The 19,920-nt window shown below is 37.0% G+C and overlaps 1 protein-coding gene across 1 annotated transcript in view; it reads left to right on the top strand.

The window, feature by feature from the left end:
* Positions 1–623: 623 nt before the first annotated feature.
* The window catches only part of SEMA3E (sema domain, immunoglobulin domain (Ig), short basic domain, secreted, (semaphorin) 3E), a 146,245-nt gene continuing 126,948 nt past the window's right edge, over positions 624–19,920 (top strand). Inside the window, exon 1 of the mRNA XM_014964315.1 lies at positions 624–1,125. Coding sequence (XP_014819801.1) covers positions 1,011–1,125 — 115 coding nt within the window. The 5' untranslated portion in view covers positions 624–1,010. The remainder of the gene's footprint in view (positions 1,126–19,920) is intronic.

Raw genomic sequence — 19,920 nt, 5'->3', positions numbered from 1 at the left:
TCCCAGACTTACAGACATTTAAAATGTAACAGGGAGAAGCCACTGTGTAAAGCCACATTTGGAAAAAAAAAATATCAAAAAAGCTAAACCTTTTTCTTTAAAGTAAGAAAGGATATACAACTGGAATCTTTCTATTCTGATCCACTTAGTAGCATGCTGTTTAATGACTCTAAGTGATAATGTACTTAAATAGTTAATTCTAGGGTTAATCCTCCTCTAAAACTGAGCTGCGAACAAAAGCTGAAATGACTTTTCAAAAGGGAGGGATGGGAGGAATCCTGACCCTTCTCCCGATGTTTTACGATGTGAAGCCACGAAGCAATTGAGGAATCAGTGCACGGCACGTGGATTAAAACGCTTCTTGGAGCTGCTAATACTGTACATTGCCTCAACCCTCCCTGAACTTTCTCAGTAAATACAGCAGCCTGACAGCCCGGCTTCCCCGCTGGGTGGATCCTGCAACTCCAGGAGGGAATGGCACTTCTTGTTTTTAATTAGCAAAGGTGAAAGGTGAATTAAAACTAGCTGTTTGGCAAGTCAGAGCAAGGGGCTGAGTTCTGAAGAGCACCAAGGAGGAGGGTGCTTTCTTCTTTTTTTTTTTTTTTTTTTTTTCCCTCCCCTCCCTCCTTCTCTGAATGAATTGCCTTGCAGGAGGGACTGAAAATACAGCTTCTTCCTGAATCCACTGGCAGAGTTACTAAAGAGAGCTCAAGACACAACACCGCAGAGTAACGCCTTGGAATGTCCTCGCACTTTATAAACAATTGTCCTAGGGAGGGAATATTTTTACATGACATTTGCACAGCTTGACAAATGGCTAGCTGAGGCTGTGTGCTTCTCTGATGAACGTTGAATTTCCCATAGAGATACCCCACAAACTGACCAAAGAGAGAGATTTAACTGCACTGGGAAAGTAGAAGTGGAACTTGGAGCCTTCAAAAAACCCCACCAAAACAACAAAAAACCAGCAGCAGTTAAGTGAAGAGCGCAAGAATTTGATCTTGGGCAGGATGGCATCTGCCCAGGACCTTTTAATCCTGGCACTATATGGCTTGTTACTAGAGTTACCGACTGGATGTCATGCAACAGATACGAGGCAGCCAAGGTTACGTCTGTCACATAAAGGTAGGTCAGTGTGTCAGGTTTTTAAAGACTTTATGCTAATGCAAGTTCATTGACTTCACTGAAAGTGTTGCATCGGGGTTAAATTGTGGTCCTTTGACAGAACAAAATATTCCTGTTCAGAAATCTTGTGAATTGTTTCCTTGTATTTGACTGTATCCATAATTAAGTTTACTGAATTCAGGGAGATTTAAGGCACTTACAGTGATAATTTTAGGCTACTGAAATATTTTCCTACCTGAAAGTGTGTTAGATATGCTTGTCATTCTGTCTTATCCTCCGTGCTGTAAGAAGGATATCTGGTTTCTAATAAGAGGGAAAGAAATGGACAAGATAAACTGAAATTATTGCTAAATAAAGATACTGTTATGCATCAAGTAACCCTTAAGCAATTAAATGTCAGTTTCACTTTTAGAATTCTATCTAACTACAAATATAGCTAAGGCAAAAAGACTGAATTCCTGTGCAACCATATGATTCATTTTCTAAACTAGCAAGTGTCATCACACTATAATTAAAATGACTAACTGCCAATGTAAGCCTGCTTGCAGTTTAACTGAGTTACCCAAAGAAAAAAAAAGTCTTTTTTTCTGACATATGTATGTAGAGTACTTATAACTTTTCTTTCTTGTTTTAAATCATTTAAGTTTCAGTTTACCTGAATGATTCTTCCTTAGCTCCTTCAGAGTATCTCCTTGTTCACTTCTGGATTGCATGTGATTTAAGCTCTTCCCTATGATTTAGTTTCAGTCTAGTCTATATATAAAAATACCTGTGCAAAACCATGACATTTCAGTTCTCTACAACATTACACACATTTGCAGATTATGCACTTACAAACATATGACAGGCAGTCATTGCAGTAGCAGTGAAAAAATGTAAGTGTGCAAGATAAATTGATGATTGACCAATCAGTAATGTTTTGATATTACCTCCTGTGCAAAGATGAAAAGAAAATACCTTTTTGCTGGCATAGTTGGGAATGAGCAAGTGCTAATTTACTCAAGAACATTTCTCTGGTTATGAAAGTGATAACTAAGCTACATCGGTGTGAAGTACATTAGAATACCTATTTTAAGTATGGTTATGATTTAAGAATTAGCATCAGCTACAGCTCCCCATGTAGACAGCCTTAGTCTAAACAAGGTTTAATTGTGTTTTATATAGCAAGCTAAATTACCAATTATACAGAAAGGAGAAGCTGAATAGGATAATTGGTCTGAATGTCGTGCTAGGAAGCTATAAGAAATGGGGTTTGCTTTTATAGGGCAGTGAAACACGTTTTAAAGAAAGAAAGATTTGTCATGGAAAGCTGTCTTGTAAGTAAACAATTAATTGCTCTGAATGAAATAAATTATATGACCCCTTTTAATATATGAACTACTTCTTTTTTAGCCTGTGGCTTCAGAGTAGAGCAGGAATGAGTGACAAATGCTGATTATGTAATCCTTTCACATCTCTTACTGTTGAAAATATGCATTTGAACGTTGATTTATTTCTAGGTGTAATTACTAAGGCTATCATTATCACTGATATTTGTTTGCTTGTGATTGGGTAAGGGAGATGAGGAAAGCACAGTAAATGAGACAAATAGACCTACTGTTATGTGGGTTCAGGACTCTGGCTTAGCTGCCAGTTTTGACAATCTCCCCACTATGGTGCTGCGACTATTAACTGCTTCTGTGCTCACTTGTAGAAGTAATTGTTTTTCCGCTGGTTGGAATCAGTGTATGTTTCACTGCATACTACTTCTATTTTCAGCAGGGAGCCAGTAATTTGGCCATAGCCCATCATAACTGATAGTTTCAAGGAGATTATAAAACATCCATCCCTCACAGAGGGCCAAACCTCCCCTTGCTGATGTCGGTTCACTCAGATCCAATGACACACAAAGATCTGTCCCAAGTACCATGGACACGCACATCACCATCTTATATTTTGCCTTGTACAATACCCTGTCACATTTTTCACACTTAGGAGATGTGACTGAATTTACAAGCTGTGTTGCAGTCAGGGGGTGCACAACCACATATCCTGAGTCAAAGGTTAGAAATGGCATACCTGCCTGCACCCTGGGAACAGCTATTGCAACCCTCCCAGCCAAAAGAATGTAGCAACCAAGCATGAAGACAATGAGTAAATGTCGTTGCTGTATTCACTAATCAAACAGGAACAGCAGGAGGGTCCCTCATCTTAATTGCATTTACCCAAGAGAGAGGCTGCTGTGGGTACCAGCCACGCACAGGGAGGCTGTGAAGAAGTGGTTGTGTATCCTCTTTACAAAGCTGCTCCAGCCCGTCCTGTGAGTTGCCGTGTGGCACAGATGATGAAGCCCATATGTGTAAATTTTCACTGTGGAGTAGCTGTAAATTCAGTTTAAAATTTCACTGCAAAGACCCTGAAACATGAAAGTAAGCATGCCTGCTCTCTGCCTCCCTTTGTAACTGTGGATGCTGGTGGTTAATTGGGATTCAGGCCATTGCAAGAAAGGTTAGTGCTGACTGGCAAGCTCAAAGCTTCTATGATGAGTATAATGAGGTTTATAGACATTAATTTTTTATATTTTTTTTTTGTTATGGAAGGAGTATTTAAAACTATTCTGTTTTAAAATCTTGTTACTTTGTAGAACCAAGAGAAGGTTTATGCAAGTTATAAAGAGAGACTTTCATTTTTATAAATTCACAAATTCTCTTTTTTTTTTTTTTTTTCTTTTCCATCTTTGAAAGTGATGCTCAGTGAAAGTGTAGTGAACTGACAGTGAATGAGAACCTTTTGCTCTCACAGCAAACCAGGCTTCACCTGCAGCGCGCACATGCCTCCAGACCCACTGCAACAAGATCAGGTCCTAACCCTTGTGCAGAGGGGTCACCTGATGGATAGGAATACCACAATCCCCTTGCCAATTAAGGGATATATTTTGCAACCCCTGCTTGACTCTATGGTCATTTACTCAGCTTCCGTGGGAGTTAATGAAAGTCCTGCATTCTTGAACTACTGTTAAACCTGTCAATTTAATACAGACTGTAACAGTGATTTTTGGTAAGGTAGACGATGGTCTTTATTCACAGCAAACTCAAACATGAGCATTTTGCCATTCCTTTATATGGGATTAGAATTAATCCTATAACCACCTAACAGTCATTTTATAGTTCTAACTTCATTTTTAGTAAACTGAACTATATTTATATCCAGGACTTGAAGGTGTTTGCCTCAAACCTTCATCTTGTGTCTATCAGAAAATTTACACTACAATTAGTACCACTTGTGGTATTAGTGGTATGGTCAGTGTTTAATGGTAAAGGTCAGTGTTTGATGATGACCAATGAAGATCTTGTTTGGGGTAATAATGTTCTCCAATAGCTTCATGTTGATTTGTAAATATAAAAATGTATTATTCCTCGCTCAGTAATACAGAGAAATAAAGTTTCTACATTATTAAGTTATAGGTTGACAACTGCATTTAAAAATCATTAGCTCATTTTACGTACACTACAGGCTCTGCCTAATGAGGTGTTAATGGAAGCCAAGCTTCAGCCCCTATTCTTTATAGGCTGCTGGTTAAATTCCTTCCCAGTATCCCACAGTTCAAGTTCTCGCAAAGGGAAATATATAATTAAGGTGAAATCAGCACACACTGCATGTTAAAAGGAAACTATTTACATTACAGATTGAAGTGGATTGGGTTTCCAGAGGACAGGAGGGATATATTTATATAAGGCTACAGGGCTACACTAGAAGCATGTAGGCCTAAAGAGCCCATGAAGGATGTAATTGTATAATTCAAGCATTACACATAGTTTGCAGTGTATTGCAGTGTATTTCTAACTTTTTTTGTTTTTTTTCTCCTAGCTTGTGAGTATGGTCAAGACTAAAGATAACATAGTATGAAAATAGATGTTGAGCCCTTCCAGTGGTCTGCACAATTTTGTTGCTGCAATGGGATCTGGCATAGTCAGTTACCTGCAGAGATTTGCAGATCTTGAGGGATCTGTTTTCTGTTTTACCCATTTACATTGCGCTCAAGTGACTTGCGGGATTTTGGCATCACTTGATCTCAGGTTGTGTCACTATGCACTGGACACTCTTCTTGTCTGGAAAAGGTATGGTCGACTAGCAGTTGTGCCTGCCTTATTCAGCCAAATATCTCCCTTTTACCTGCTGTGGGAACTGCTTGCTACTTTCTATACTAGAGTCGAGCTGCAGCAGGCAGAAGGAGCAGACTGAATTTAGAAGGAAATAATCTGGAATAGAAAATTTATTCTCCAAGCACAAATATTTCAAACAATAGCAGCAGATGACTAAGGCAGGCAGAGCTAAAAAGTTGCAGAAGAAAAGTGATACTCTCCATGTTCATATACAGATTTTATTATGTAGAATGTATAATATAAAACAATATAAGAATTTAGGTTTGATAGAATATAAGAATAAGAATTTAGGTATAAGACTTAAGGTTTGTTAGGGTTGGCTAATCATCTTTGAGGTCTGCTGAGGTCTGTTATAGCAGAAAAATATGTTTCATTGCCATTTACAGGAGCCAGATTTCAGCACACCTACTTTAACTTCCTTACTTTTTGTAATTTAGAATTCATTTTAATTAACACTAAGAGTTTCATCATGCTTACCCATGATACCTTACTGTGTCTGTTCTCTAGCTAGGTGGCAGCAAAATTTACTCAGGGACTAATGCCTAAATTGAATAACAAAAATGTAGGGAATTTTTGGACAGGCATTTGTGAATTCTGAAGTAGGTAAATATATTTAATGCAAGTATAGTATTTTCAATCAGTAATCACCTGGCCACATAAATCATAGCTAATTAATGACTAGCCACATAACCAATAACTGAATCATGACTGATTCAATTTCATGCATGAGAATGTTTTCTATTTTTAACAGCTTTCTGCTGTAATAGAATTTTGATTTTGAATGTCTAGGAAGGATTAGTTTTTCTACCAAGGTAAATTCAAATTCAAGAAAGATGTTAATTCATACTAGATATAAATCACCTTGAGTTTGCACCAGAATAAGGATTTAGTTTGTGGTCTATGCTTACGTATAGTCCAAAGAAGTCTGTATAAAAAAAAAGAAAAGATATATGATTAGGTGTATGGATATACAAACATATATATCTTTATATATAAAATATGTGTGCGCATATATAACAGATTAAAGAATTTCCTTAGTGCGAATTAAAGAGCAGTATGATTCCAAGGGTTTAGGAACTGAAGGCCTATATTGTCCTGTATTATGGCTTCAGGTCTAAATATATTTGGGTATAAGGGCTGATAACTAGAATTACGAGTGTTTGGAAAGACCACGTGACAAGCAGACTCTTCTTATTACCTAAATTCTTGAGGCCACAGAGAACTCAACACCAGCTTAGAAATGTCTTAAGGAAGGATACACAAATACCTCTGGGTCACCTGTAGGGTGGAGAGGAGAGGTTTGCTTATTCATCCGTGGGTCACCTGTAGGGTGGAGAGGAGAGGTTTTGCTCTCCCTCTGGACATACAACTGATTCTTTACCACAGTCAGGACAAGCTTTAGGTTTATTATTCATATCACAAGAAGTGGAAGCAAGTTCAGGAGTGTTTCCAAGTAATCCTGGAGGGACTTGCTCACCAAGAAAGGATTTTTTTTGGCAGTGAAGCCACGCTAGCTCCTTTCATACTGCACTTTGTTGACAAAGGCTTCTGTAAGTACTGTTGTAGCAGAACTCTGAAGCGATAAACGCCATCGCCGGGGATGCAAGAAGCAGACTGTTTGCTGTGTAACATCAATCACTTTCCTACTTTTGCTTTAAAGAACTCAGTACCATCTGAAGGTGCAAGACCAGAATATCCTGCATGCTGCTTCTATACAGCTACCTCCCTACTTTCAAAGTGATAACACCATCTGCTATTTTAAACTCTTCATCAGCTATTTTACTCATTATTATTTCACTGAAATCAAGTGTTTTTCTTTACTTTAATGGAAACAGGATTAATGCTGTTTGTATGATTTACAGTACACTGTGCAAGGGTGAGCATCTGTTTCAGGCCTTTTGAGCAACTTCCAGTCAATAAATATTCTAAAAGTGTGCAATGGGAATACTAAATATTATTAAAACTGCCACCCTGGTTTTCTTCATGCAGCCAGGCAAATATGATGAAGTTATAGCATGCAACCAACATTAATTAGAAAAATCTTCATTTCTTAAAGAAATTCATAGCCTACAGGGATACAGATAATAATCTTTGTTTTACAGGAAAAAAGCCCTCTTAACTTGAGTATACTATTTTAAATGTTTTGTGTTGGTTAGTTAACATTTGGCATTTAAATAATCAGTTAAGGATTCATGATTAAACATGAAATAAAATGTTAAAAGAGGAAAAGAATGAAAATATTACATTATAAAAGATCTGCAGTGTAGTTTATCTATAATTCCAGATGCCTGTAAAGAAAGGATGTAAATGACTGATGAAACAATATTTGAAAAGTTTTTGAAATAAATTCCATCTTTAAGTTGATGAAAAATGTAAATTATCATCAGTGAGATTCAGTCTGAGTGAATTTACTACATACACTAAAACAAATAAAACCATCATGATTCCCTCAGAGCATAGTTTCAAAACCAAATGTTACCAGCCTATTCTTTCCCCAATTTTTTCATCTCACATTGACAAATTCATTTTTCCCTTGATCTTAGTTCTTCTGATCATTCTCAAGGCTACAAATTCTCATTTTGGAAGAGAGATTTCACCTTGTTAACCAACTCAGTTGAAGGCTGACATTACTGTGTTTCTCCTCTAAGCATCTTCTGTTAGTTTTGATGAAGCTATAAATTGATATGCTTTCACTCATGTTGCATCCTTTTGGCAAACTGTTTTATAGCAGTCTAAAGACTTTTTTTCCTTCCCTTTCAAAGCAATGTAAAGGAGGAATGTATCATTATATATTCAGTTTTTTCTTACCCTGTGATGATTTTCTTGCCTACAAACATCAGCTAAGCAAAGGTATTTTGAAGGATTTTTTTTTTTTTAAGAAACAACATTACAAACACAAGGAAGAGTTTCTCTGTTTTTTTTTTCAGGGTTTCTCTTTGACATTTCTTGATGTGAAACCTTTTCAAAGGATTTGTAAATTGCAGCACATCAGGCCTCTGGATTTAGCTGCACTGCTCTAGGAGAATATATCATCTTAGTGATGAATCTTTGTCCCTTTTCTGGTCTACACTCATTCTTATTTTACCTGTAATTTGGAGGACCTCCGGAATTTAATGGCATGTCAAAGGTTCCTTTCACAGTTTCTGTGCAAGTATGTACAGGAGGTCTGTAACCACAAAGATGTCAACAATGTGCTGCCTGCCAAGCATCTTGGCCTTGGCATGGCGCACAGACTGTGTGTGTAGCCAATAGCTCCAAAACTTGGATCACTCATGTAGCTGAAAAATAATTTCTGATGGAATAAAAGTTGACTCTCATCTTTAAATTACTTTTTATTAGTCTCAGGTGAAAGCAGATAATTGGTAGTTGTTTATGTCATGTCTTGCTACTCTGTCTCAATATAGTACTTTGTATGCTTTGTTACCTCTTCTGTCAATCAGAATCTGCCCAACTCTTCTTAAATCTCAGTGGGAGTCTTCCAGTTACACTTAATTACCTAAATTTTGTCCTTGAATGCAGTGCAATGTTTCAGACTGAAACTTCATTTGCCTGGTGGAAATGCCATCCATTTACCTCGTACACTTCCCAGTACAAAATTAATGAAGTTTACCAGAAAACAAGTAAAGTCGTTGTGTTGTCTTTTTGCCTTCCATTGAGAAACTTGGTGCCATAGCGCTTTCTGTAACTCACCTGCCTGTTACTGGTTGACTCTTGAGACTTAGATCTCCAGTAGGCTTCTGTAGGTTAAAATGGCCTGTAATAGTCTGATAGCAAAGACTAATTTGCCATACACATGCAACACCTAGCTTCTAAAATTGCATTACTGTTCTTAGTTGAATTTACTTGCTACGAGCTTTCGTATCAGAAACCTAGTTGTGAAGGATAGATTTCCAGTCAAGGAAGGTTGTATGACAGACATGAGACTTTTGTACTTTGTGTGATCTATTACAATATAGTTCAAAGGATGCTTATGAATATTAAATGTCAAAATACAGAAGAAATAAAAGGTCAAAATTTTCATTCATGAATAACAAACAAACAAACAAAAAAACCCCAGCTCAACCAAAGAAAGCCTGTTAGCCAAAAACAGGAGAAAGAAGAAAAAATTATCACTGACACTTTGTCATATCCCTTTGGCCTGAGCAGATGATGTTCATTATTTATAAGAATTTGATGACAGGCAATATATAGTCCTCTTTAGACTGTGACTTGGCAGCAGCAGCTAAGGAAAAAAGTATAAAATAAGATGTTTATTAGCCTTCTGAAATCATGTTGCTAAATTTTATACTTCATCAGTACTGAAGAATTTCAGGATTCAGGAAACTCATTCATTCAGTGCAGCATGTGAAGTTTGCACTCTATTTCTATTTCTTTAACTGCCCCAAAATATACTTATTAACGAATTTAAAAGGTTCTTGACTGGATCCCTCTAATATGATGATGGGGTTACTTTTGCAAACTATTTGCAACATAATTCTCTAAACCCAGGAACCAGTGATTGGAAGATAGGCATTCAGTGAAAGAAGAGTTCACTCCTCTTAACATCCTTAATGTATCTATTCTCTACTTCTTCTGTGTTTATTTTTATCTAAAGGATTCCTGACTTCATACTGTGAAGCAATTGAGGCTTCTGTGGGGAGTCAAACAATGGGCTTTTTACTGTTGCTAAGTTTGCTTTATAGGCTTTTTCTTCTTACAACACATTTGTTTAATAGGCCTAGTAAAATGGTGAATACAGCTGTAAATATATCTTTTATTTGTTGATGTGCAATAAACATCACAGGGATGTTGGCCTTTTCTTATTCTGATCTTCCTGACACTGTTGAAAGGAAATTGTACAAAATGAATGAAAAGTGCCTTACACTGATGGCAGAAAACAACAGCCCCCAGATACCTAGAGGTCAGTACCTTGTTTCTCTTTTAACAGATGGTTTCTCCCAGCAGTGTTACTAAAACTTAATAATAGTAAAATAATAGGTTACTTGATGTGAGGGAATTATTCCAGATAGCACTATTCACTGGGGTCATCACTGAAGGTCATTTTTCAGCCACAAAGCTAAAGGTTAGCAAGTGTTGCTCAATTCCATGAGCTCCTGCAACTCTTTATTTATGATTAAGCTAAGTGCTTTCCCTTGGGTGTGTGGAAAAAGCCAAGAGTAAAGGAAAATAAACCCATTCCTTTCTGTGTTAAATATTTCATCTCAGTTGATTTGGAATGGTATGATGCAAAGCTTGAAAATATGTGTTGTCTGGAAGCCCAGAAAGACGTAAGCTGCTTTACAAGATCTTGTTCTTATTAGTGTTGTTGCTGAAAAATGTCTTGTCTTTATGTGCCTGTGTTTACATGCAGTAAGTCATTATTTTCTCTTCTCTGCTTATCTTAGGCATGGCCATGTCCTTCTGCATATTTTCAGGTTACACAAGTATCTGGGAGAGTAGTCATTTCTAAACACAGTATTGAGGAGGTGTTAAAGTATTCAGGTTGAGCATTTATTATAGCTTAGAACCAGGCTGTAAACAGTTCCAAGCTCTTTATTGATTCCATAGTGTTCCTTATGGAGTGACTGCAGCTTCTGTGGGTCAACACTCAAACACTGCAGCGGGTTATTTCATTTTTTAAATACTTGAATACTTGTAGATAAAATATTTCACGTGTAGAAGATGAAATAAACACTTACAGTAAAGAGTGGTTCTCCAACAACAGCTTTGAATGCACCACATTGTTCTTAAATTCTACTGCTAAACATATAAAACCTTTAATACAAAAACAGGACAGAGGCCTTATTTCACTAAGGACAACGGCAAACCTCCTACAAACTTCTGTGCCTAATGAGTTTACTGGATATTCCTTGTTCCTGGCTTCACTTTCTGAAAGAGGTGATCCGCTTGATTGCTGCACTTAGCCTGGAAGTGTATTTTCATCTCTCCTGAGTATAAAAGGAAAATAATGGTCAGCTTAAACCGGTGGCCTAGCTTACACTCAGATAAAAGTAGGTGAGATGGATTTGAAATGAATGTCTGATGATAGGTCTGGGATGTTACACGTCTGAGGATAAACCCCTTTAACTGCGAATGACTTACTGCAGCGCTTACAAGCTGCAGCACAATTGCCCTGATAAAGTATAAGTGAAGATATTGTTACTAAGTAGTGTGTCTTTGATCTAATAATGGTCTGGAAGATGAGGACAATGGTGTAGTCACTTAGCAGTGACTTGAGCAATGAATGTGGCTACCACAGCTGCTGGACACAGCAGTAATGACTTGGATGTGCTCTGCGTCTGTCTGCTCTGATGCACTATGCACTTACTTTGTTTAAGTATAATATGCTAATTTAGGTTAGGCATGATATGGTGACTTAAGCATCTTTCAGAACAGTTTAAACTAAACTGATGCACTTCATATTGAAATAGGTGAGCCTCTCACAGCTGCCTGCCAGAGCTCAGCTACTCTCTGGCCAAGAAGTAGTAATAAACAGTGGTTATATACAAGCTGTTTAAGTTATTTCTGCCACACACAAAGCAGCCTTATAGACCATATCCTAAAACTTTGATTCTATAAATACTTGATCATGTGTGTTCCTTTAATCATACAAATGACTCCATTGATTAAAAGTTAAGTTGGAGTTTGTTTGCAAGACCAAAGTCTAAGGCACAGATTCTTTGTGGCCATCCCTGTAGCATGATTGATTAAAATCAATCATGACAAAAGTTATTTTATTTTGCCCATACCCTAGGCATTATGAAGCAACATGAAACTCTGACAATTTTGATTTATGTGTATAATTTCACTTTCCATTTTATTCTTTGGTTAAAACACTTATGAAAAGGCTTAGACTTACAACTTGCCATGCTCCTTTGTTACAAGGAAAATGGCATTTTCAGAAAATGTTTCTTTGAGGATTTTATAGAGCACTGTAATGTGTGCGGGTACTTGTCATTCAGAATTGTGAAATAGATGCTACAAGTGCTACATGTCATCTCTGTAATTTTCTTGACACAGAACAACCCCTTACTTTGCTGGAAAATGCAACAAATTACTTCATAATATCAGGTTAATGGATTAGATGTTTTTTGTGGTTTCACATTTACAGCTTTAATGTGTAATAGCACTAAAACCCTTGAGCTGTAAAATTAGATCTCTGGGCTGTTGAAAACTCCTTGTATTCTTAATTTAAAAGTATAACAAAACAAAAAAACTTACAGCATTGAGAATTGAAAATAATAATAACTGATGTTTATACATTCTTGTGAAATAGCTCCTGAAGGTGCTGTGAATTTGATAGCAGCATAGAAATGCTCTATCTTGGGATTGCTGAAAGGTATTGACACGTACTGATATCTGATACTATTGCCTGGGAGTGTTGCAGGACCCATGGGGACTATCTAAGAGTTAGAGTTGTCATGCCTTAACATGTTTTATATCTTAAATGGTGTAAACTATAAATTAACACAAAGAAAGTAGATTTCTAATCTATGATGAAAAGGTACTTCAGAGTTTTCCTGAATTAGTCATACATCATATCCATGACTGTAGTCCTGTTATGACCTTGTTGGCATGGTTTGGCTTCTGTGTTAAACTGTTTGCAACATGATGATAAGTTCCTGCAGATGCGGATTTCTGTGCGAACTCTGTCTCGGTGGTTTTGCTTTATAAGTGTTTAGTCCTTTGGTCTGTAAGGTCTGCTCTTGTCAGACACTGCAATTTTGATGGCAGAGGTCAGCTATTACTGCATCCACCTGAGTTCCATGCTTATGGTTGTTACTGCTTTACAGTAGCACATAGGTAGGGTAATAATGTGTTTCTGTTGGCAACTCAGAGCTCTGCAGTTTCTTTCACAGGGATTTTAATAATGCTGATACTATTTTGTCACTACAGGATTGTTTACAGACTTTTAAAAATGCATCTGAGAGCACTAAAGGGTGGAGGTAGATCCAGCTTGCATAATTGGATTAGAAAGCCTTCAGGCTGACCTTAATGTTGTTGTTTGGACAAGATTTGGTTTTAAGGCAGTTCCTAACCTAAGCAGTTACTGTTTTTTACACTTTAAGACATCACACCTGCTGAAAACATGGATGGTGAACCCCAATAAAGACCTCACAACTGCTGGTAGCTATCCTAGAAGGTGAACTCCAGAGATCTGACGTGATGCTTATAGAAGCTATAGTACCTGTAAAACATGTCTCTGTGCAATTTTAAACCAAATAATTTTATAACTAAATTATTTCTTTTGTGAAAGAAGGTCTACAATCCTTTTTTCCCATTAAGAGTTTTTCTGTTGGGCTGATTGGATCGCCAATAATGTGCTAATCTATTAGATTTGAGAAATCTGGATTCACTTTGAAGTTTTATGAAAAACCTTCAAGAAGCTCCTGGGATCCTCATGTATTTAAGTCTTTCTAGATCTAGTATTTTTTCCCAGTAGAATTATCTAACCTCAATGTGAGAATAAAATTTCCTTCCAACTACCTAGTGTTTTGCTTAGTTAGACTGAAATTCCTTTGAGCAATGTGACGATGGTAACAAGAAATATTAACAAGGACATGCCTCAATTGGAGGTAATTATTAAAGCAGAAAAAAAAAAAACCAACCATAAAAATAGAAATAAATGTATTCTAGTCTCCTATATGTCACATCCCTTGGGCTTTCTCTATTCTTTCCCCTACTGAAATAGTCTGAGATCTACTTCCCTTTATCACTATTATTTTTAGTATCTCCAGTTCTTAACGAATCACTTAGTCCTCCAAAGTCATACTCGCCTTTCCTCATCCCTAATGTTGTCCTACTGGAGCACACATAACAGTATCCAGGGCACTAAAATCTCCCTTATAGCAATCGTCCCTCTTGTGTAACCTTCAGTGGTGTTCCATGTAACCTTCCATGTAACCTGGAACTCTTTGTCCTCATTAACCAATCTTTGTCTCCCTAGGGGGACAGAAAGTAGCAGAAGCATGATTGTTTCTGCATGTGCACGTTGACCAGTCAGTTTCCATGTACTGATGGACCAGTTGCCTGTTAATTGGATTACTTGGATAATGACATTGTTCTTCCTTTTGGTTAAGGAACAAATGGAGTATTTCCATTTCTTAACTACTGATTTTCAGGAAACTTTGAAAAACTTAATGTTTTTTAGACTGCTTCTACTCCTCACTCTTTTCCCAAGAAATTTGAAATTGCTTAGAGGGATCTCATGTGTCATAGAGAACAAACTGCTAAGTGGACTGTGTAACCAATGAGCAGAGTGATGGAAAAATCCTAACATTTTGTTAGGAAGTTAAAATGTTGTTTTCATGACAAAAGAATCAAATTATCTTTACTGTGATCATAATCTTCTTAGTACTTCCAAATTGGTATTTCTGTAGTGAAGTCAGATAACGTCCTGTCGATTTAGTGGCAATGCAATTATCATTTCCAGTAGCTCCTATGGAAATGTCAGTTCTCTTCTGTGTTGCAGGTAGCTGTTTCTAGGAAGTCCAGCTATCACCAAGCACATTTTAGGCTGAAGATATTTTCTAATTACATGAGTTAAAGGCACTAGGTCTGCTTTCTTTATAAATAATTGGGGACAGTGCAATAAATGAGTATTTGGAAGAGATTTTCTGTGGCACTCCCTGCTTTCAGATGGGTTAAGATTTTTATCCCAGCCCTTCCCTGTGTAATTTTGACATGATCTTATGCCCAGGGGAGTCTTTCTAGATGGAACTTTCTGAGACAGAATATTAAAGCAAGAAGCCAAAGAATGAAGAACTGCCTGGGTCAATATAGTGTCAAAAGGACATCTGGAAAAAAAGACCACGTAAAGTCTATCTGACTGTTGAAGATGAAAGAGTCCTTACTAGAAAAATGTACGGACTGAAAATTTTAGACAAGACCAGATAGTCCTAGTGAGACAGGGCTTTATTTAACCTAAATCAATCCCACTATATCATTATCAGCTAGTTTTCACCAATAGACTTGGTAATATGAGCAGTTAAAAAAAAATGCTTATCAGGCTAGCAGCTGACAAGTGTGTAGACAAGCAAGATTAAAAATAAAATCTCTGGCTATCTGAGCATATTCTAATTTAGGAATAATAATAAAAAAGCATTCTCTGTTTACTTTGTATTATCTTAGATGGTGTCATTCATGTCTGACTGATAAACTATTAATAAATTGTTTTATGTTGTGCTAGCAAGCAGTTTTATTTAACAGTAACCTCCAAAGTACTTAACTACAGCAGCATTTTTTTTAAAGTGCTTTGAGATAGTAAGTCAGATAAATGAATGTTTTTTCATTGCATTGACTGTACTGTAAATGCATTCCAAAAATTCTAGTGTTCTGATGAAACCAAATTTCTCTTTAAGCTGCTGCCACTTATTCTTTTGCAATGTTTATCTAGATACTGTTAATTACCTTCAATTTTGCAGATAGTTTAGGAATGTTAAAACAAACCTTGTTGTTTCTCAATTCCCGGAAACAGTAGCAACACTTTGAAAGAGAAAATGGCAGGTGTTGTCTTTCAATTCTAGTTTCTACAAGAATGCTTATTTTTGCTAGCAGTTAAGTATTTAATTCAAATATTCCATATGAACTGTCTTAGTGGTGCTGAGACTTCCATATTAACAAATTGAAGTACAGCATTTTTCTTTCAAGTCCTGGGTACTGAAATCTAAAGATGTTCAAGAATATAAGCACTACTTTTTAAAACTTATAGTGTGCATCATTGTAAAGAATTATTGGAAACAGAAACCCCACATACTGGAACAAAAGGGACAGTAAATTTAAAGAGCTTTGCATTTATTTTTTGAAACATTATATGCTTTTCTGGAAAGTCTGATCCCCCATTTTGTCTGAGTTTGGCAAAAATGCTTTTTGATAAATGTCAATAAGCACTAATAACTCCTTAATACATTATTAATGATGTTAAGTGGTACTTTTTCTTGAGGATCTTATCATCAGTACTTGGGACAAGTATGTCTTGAATACCTATTTGTGTAAATTGTTGTGGTGAAGAACAACTGCAAGGAAGTGTTCAGTTGCTCATTTATTGCAAGGTAGCCCAGGTGACATACGCATCCTTCTGCAGAATATTGATTGGTTTTGAGTTTGACTACACATTCTTCAGATGTTACTGTAGCTTTGCAAATCTCAAACACAGTCCTCGGGAACACACTCAGCTTGCAATGGTTTAGCAAGTCATGTGGGATCTGGGTGCACATTCATGGCCTGCAGCAAATATAAATTAAACTTCACAACTTCACAGAATCATTGTAATTTGGGGCCAAAAATACTTTGTTTCTAAGGCATCCAGTTATCACAAGTTAGCTGAGGCATGTTAACTTGTCATCTCTTCATAACTTGATCATGCATCAAATCCCCATCCATTCACATGTCATAGTTAGTTCTCCTCTGTTGGCCTCATGGAATCACAGAATTGTCAGAGTTAGAAGGGACCTCTAGAGATCTAGTCCAACTCCCCTACTAAAGAAGGATTGCCTAGAGCACATTACTCAGGATTGCATCAGTTTAGCTGTTTCTTTTTTAAAAATGGTTTCTGCTTGACTAAAAAAAAAATCTAAGACTCATGTTGCTTTGTTTTGTGGGCTTTTTAAAATTCATTTTCCTGAACATGTATGATTGGTATCATGTGTTTATGTAACTTCCAGCTAGTAATACGAGGATTTAAATTTAATTTCAAATTATTTTGATCCTTTTTATTTTTTTTTTAATATACTTTCCTTTTGACTTTAAATGTCTTCTGAAGTTTCATATCATAAGGTTAATTTCTGACTCCTTTTTTTTTTTTCTTTTTTAATATTATTCACCCTTTAAGAGAGCTAAATTTAATTCTGATGTGGTTGCTATTACTTAATGTCCCAAGTATAACTGCTTTTTCATTTTTTTACTAGCTTTTACTTTGGTATGTTCCAAAACAAACCATTCCAAGAAGGAATCATTTAACAGGCAAAACAGAACTACCTTAAATGTTTTCTTTATTATGCCAGATAATCAGTTTACAAAAGAGACGTCCAAGACATTTTCTAATGTGATTTTATTCTTTTGTGTGGCCTTATTGATCTCAGCAAAGACCATGTCATTAGCATTCTCTCCAGTACAAGTAGCACCACTTTCTTATGGTATTCTCTATGTTCTCTACAGACATCAGCTTAAGAAATAAATACATTTCTCGTATTTTGGAATATATTTACTTTGTTTCAACAGTTGTATTTATTATGCACACATTCTTGTTTGTAGACTATAACAGTGTTTCTACTCATTCTTTTCTGATATATGTCTCTTGCTCAATTTGAGGGAGGGTGTTCTGGATGAAGAAAAATGTTATTTTTTATAAACAGAGGAATTTCTATCCTGTCTGATTTTCTTGAGTGGACCTTCCTTTTTACTGTACTTGAATATGAATTTGAGAATACAGAAAGCAACCATTAAATTTTCAACTCAAGGTGGAGGATTTACTTTGACTTACTAAACCAAATTTTGATTATTAGCCCTTGCTCAGTTTATATTTTGATGTATATGCAACAGTATAGGGGAACACTTGGGGAAGAGTGGCTAGAAGGCTGCCTGAGGAAAAGAATCTGGCAGTGATCCTGGCTTGTATCAGAAACTGTGTCCAGTAGGACTGGGGAAGGGATTTTTTTAACTGTTGTCAAGTGTTGGAACAGGCTGCCCAGGGAAGTGGTTGTGTCACCACTGAATGTATTTAAAAGATATGTAGATGTGGTGCTTAAAGACACGGTTTCATGGTAGACTTGGTAGCGTTAGGTTAGCAGTTAGACTTGGTGATCTTAAGGGTCTTTTCCAACCTAAATGACGAGAACACCTCTCTTATGAGGAAAGGTTGGGGGACTTGGGTCTTTTTTGTCTGGAGAAGACTGATTGGGGTTGTTATCGATGCTGATAAATACTTAAAGGGTGGGTGTCAAGAGGATGGCACCAGTCTTTTTAGTGGTGCCCAGTGACAAGACAACAGGTAATGGGCACAAACTTGAGCATAGGAAGTTCCATCTAAACACGAGGAGGAACTTCTTTACTTTGAGGGTAGCAGAGCATTGGAACAAGCTGCTCAGAGAGGTGGTGGAGTCTCTGTCTCTGGAGACATTCAAAACCTGCCTGGATGCCATCCTGTGCAACCTGCTCTAGGTGAACCTGCCCTCAAAGGGGGATTGCTCTAGATGATCTCCAGAGGTCCCTTCCAATCCCATGTGATTCTCTGATTCTGTCATTCCATAGTACTGTATTTTGTGGTGTTTGAAAAGACACATGGCCACCTTTTGTTTTAATGCTCTATGTCCCTAATTCCATGCTTAAATGCCCTAGACTACTTTCCGCAATCTTTTGATTGAAAAATTTTGGAATATATTTACTTTGTTTCAACAGTTGTATTTATTATGCACACATTCTTGTTTGTAGACTATAACAGTGTTTCTACTCATTCTTTTCTGATATATGTCTCTTGCTCAATTTGAGGGAGGGTGTTCTGGATGAAGAAAAATGTTATTTTTTATAAACAGAGGAATTTCTATCCTGTCTGATTTTCTTGAGTGGACCTTCCTTTTTACTGTACTTGAATATGAATTTGAGAATACAGAAAGCAACCATTAAATTTTCAACTCAAGGTGGAGGATTTACTTTGACTTACTAAACCAAATTTTGATTATTAGCCCTTGCTCAGTTTATATTTTGATGTATATGCAACAGTATAGGGGAACACTTGGGGAAGAGTGGCTAGAAGGCTGCCTGAGGAAAAGAATCTGGCAGTGATCCTGGCTTGTATCAGAAACTGTGTCCAGTAGGACTGGGGAAGGGATTTTTTTAACTGTTGTCAAGTGTTGGAACAGGCTGCCCAGGGAAGTGGTTGTGTCACCACTGAATGTATTTAAAAGATATGTAGATGTGGTGCTTAAAGACACGGTTTCATGGTAGACTTGGTAGCGTTAGGTTAGCAGTTAGACTTGGTGATCTTAAGGGTCTTTTCCAACCTAAATGACGAGAACACCTCTCTTATGAGGAAAGGTTGGGGGACTTGGGTCTTTTTTGTCTGGAGAAGACTGATTGGGGTTGTTATCGATGCTGATAAATACTTAAAGGGTGGGTGTCAAGAGGATGGCACCAGTCTTTTTAGTGGTGCCCAGTGACAAGACAACAGGTAATGGGCACAAACTTGAGCATAGGAAGTTCCATCTAAACACGAGGAGGAACTTCTTTACTTTGAGGGTAGCAGAGCATTGGAACAAGCTGCTCAGAGAGGTGGTGGAGTCTCTGTCTCTGGAGACATTCAAAACCTGCCTGGATGCCATCCTGTGCAACCTGCTCTAGGTGAACCTGCCCTCAAAGGGGGATTGCTCTAGATGATCTCCAGAGGTCCCTTCCAATCCCATGTGATTCTCTGATTCTGTCATTCCATAGTACTGTATTTTGTGGTGTTTGAAAAGACACATGGCCACCTTTTGTTTTAATGCTCTATGTCCCTAATTCCATGCTTAAATGCCCTAGACTACTTTCCGCAATCTTTTGATTGAAAATTTGGATTCAAGTTTTAAGTTTCTTGTGGTATTTTTTTCCCCTTGTATTTTATCTTTTTTTTTTCTTTTTTTTTTTTTTTTTTTTTTTAAGAAGCACTGGGGAATGGCAGCAACTAGAGAAAGGCTTCCTGCTT

The sequence above is a fragment of the Calidris pugnax genome, unplaced genomic scaffold, assembly GCF_001431845.1.
Source record: "Calidris pugnax isolate Ruff unplaced genomic scaffold, ASM143184v1 scaffold44, whole genome shotgun sequence".
NCBI classification, from domain to species: domain Eukaryota; kingdom Metazoa; phylum Chordata; class Aves; order Charadriiformes; family Scolopacidae; genus Calidris; species Calidris pugnax.
The sequence above is the reverse complement of the archived record's forward strand: the minus strand, read 5'-3'. Positions and strand labels throughout refer to the sequence as shown.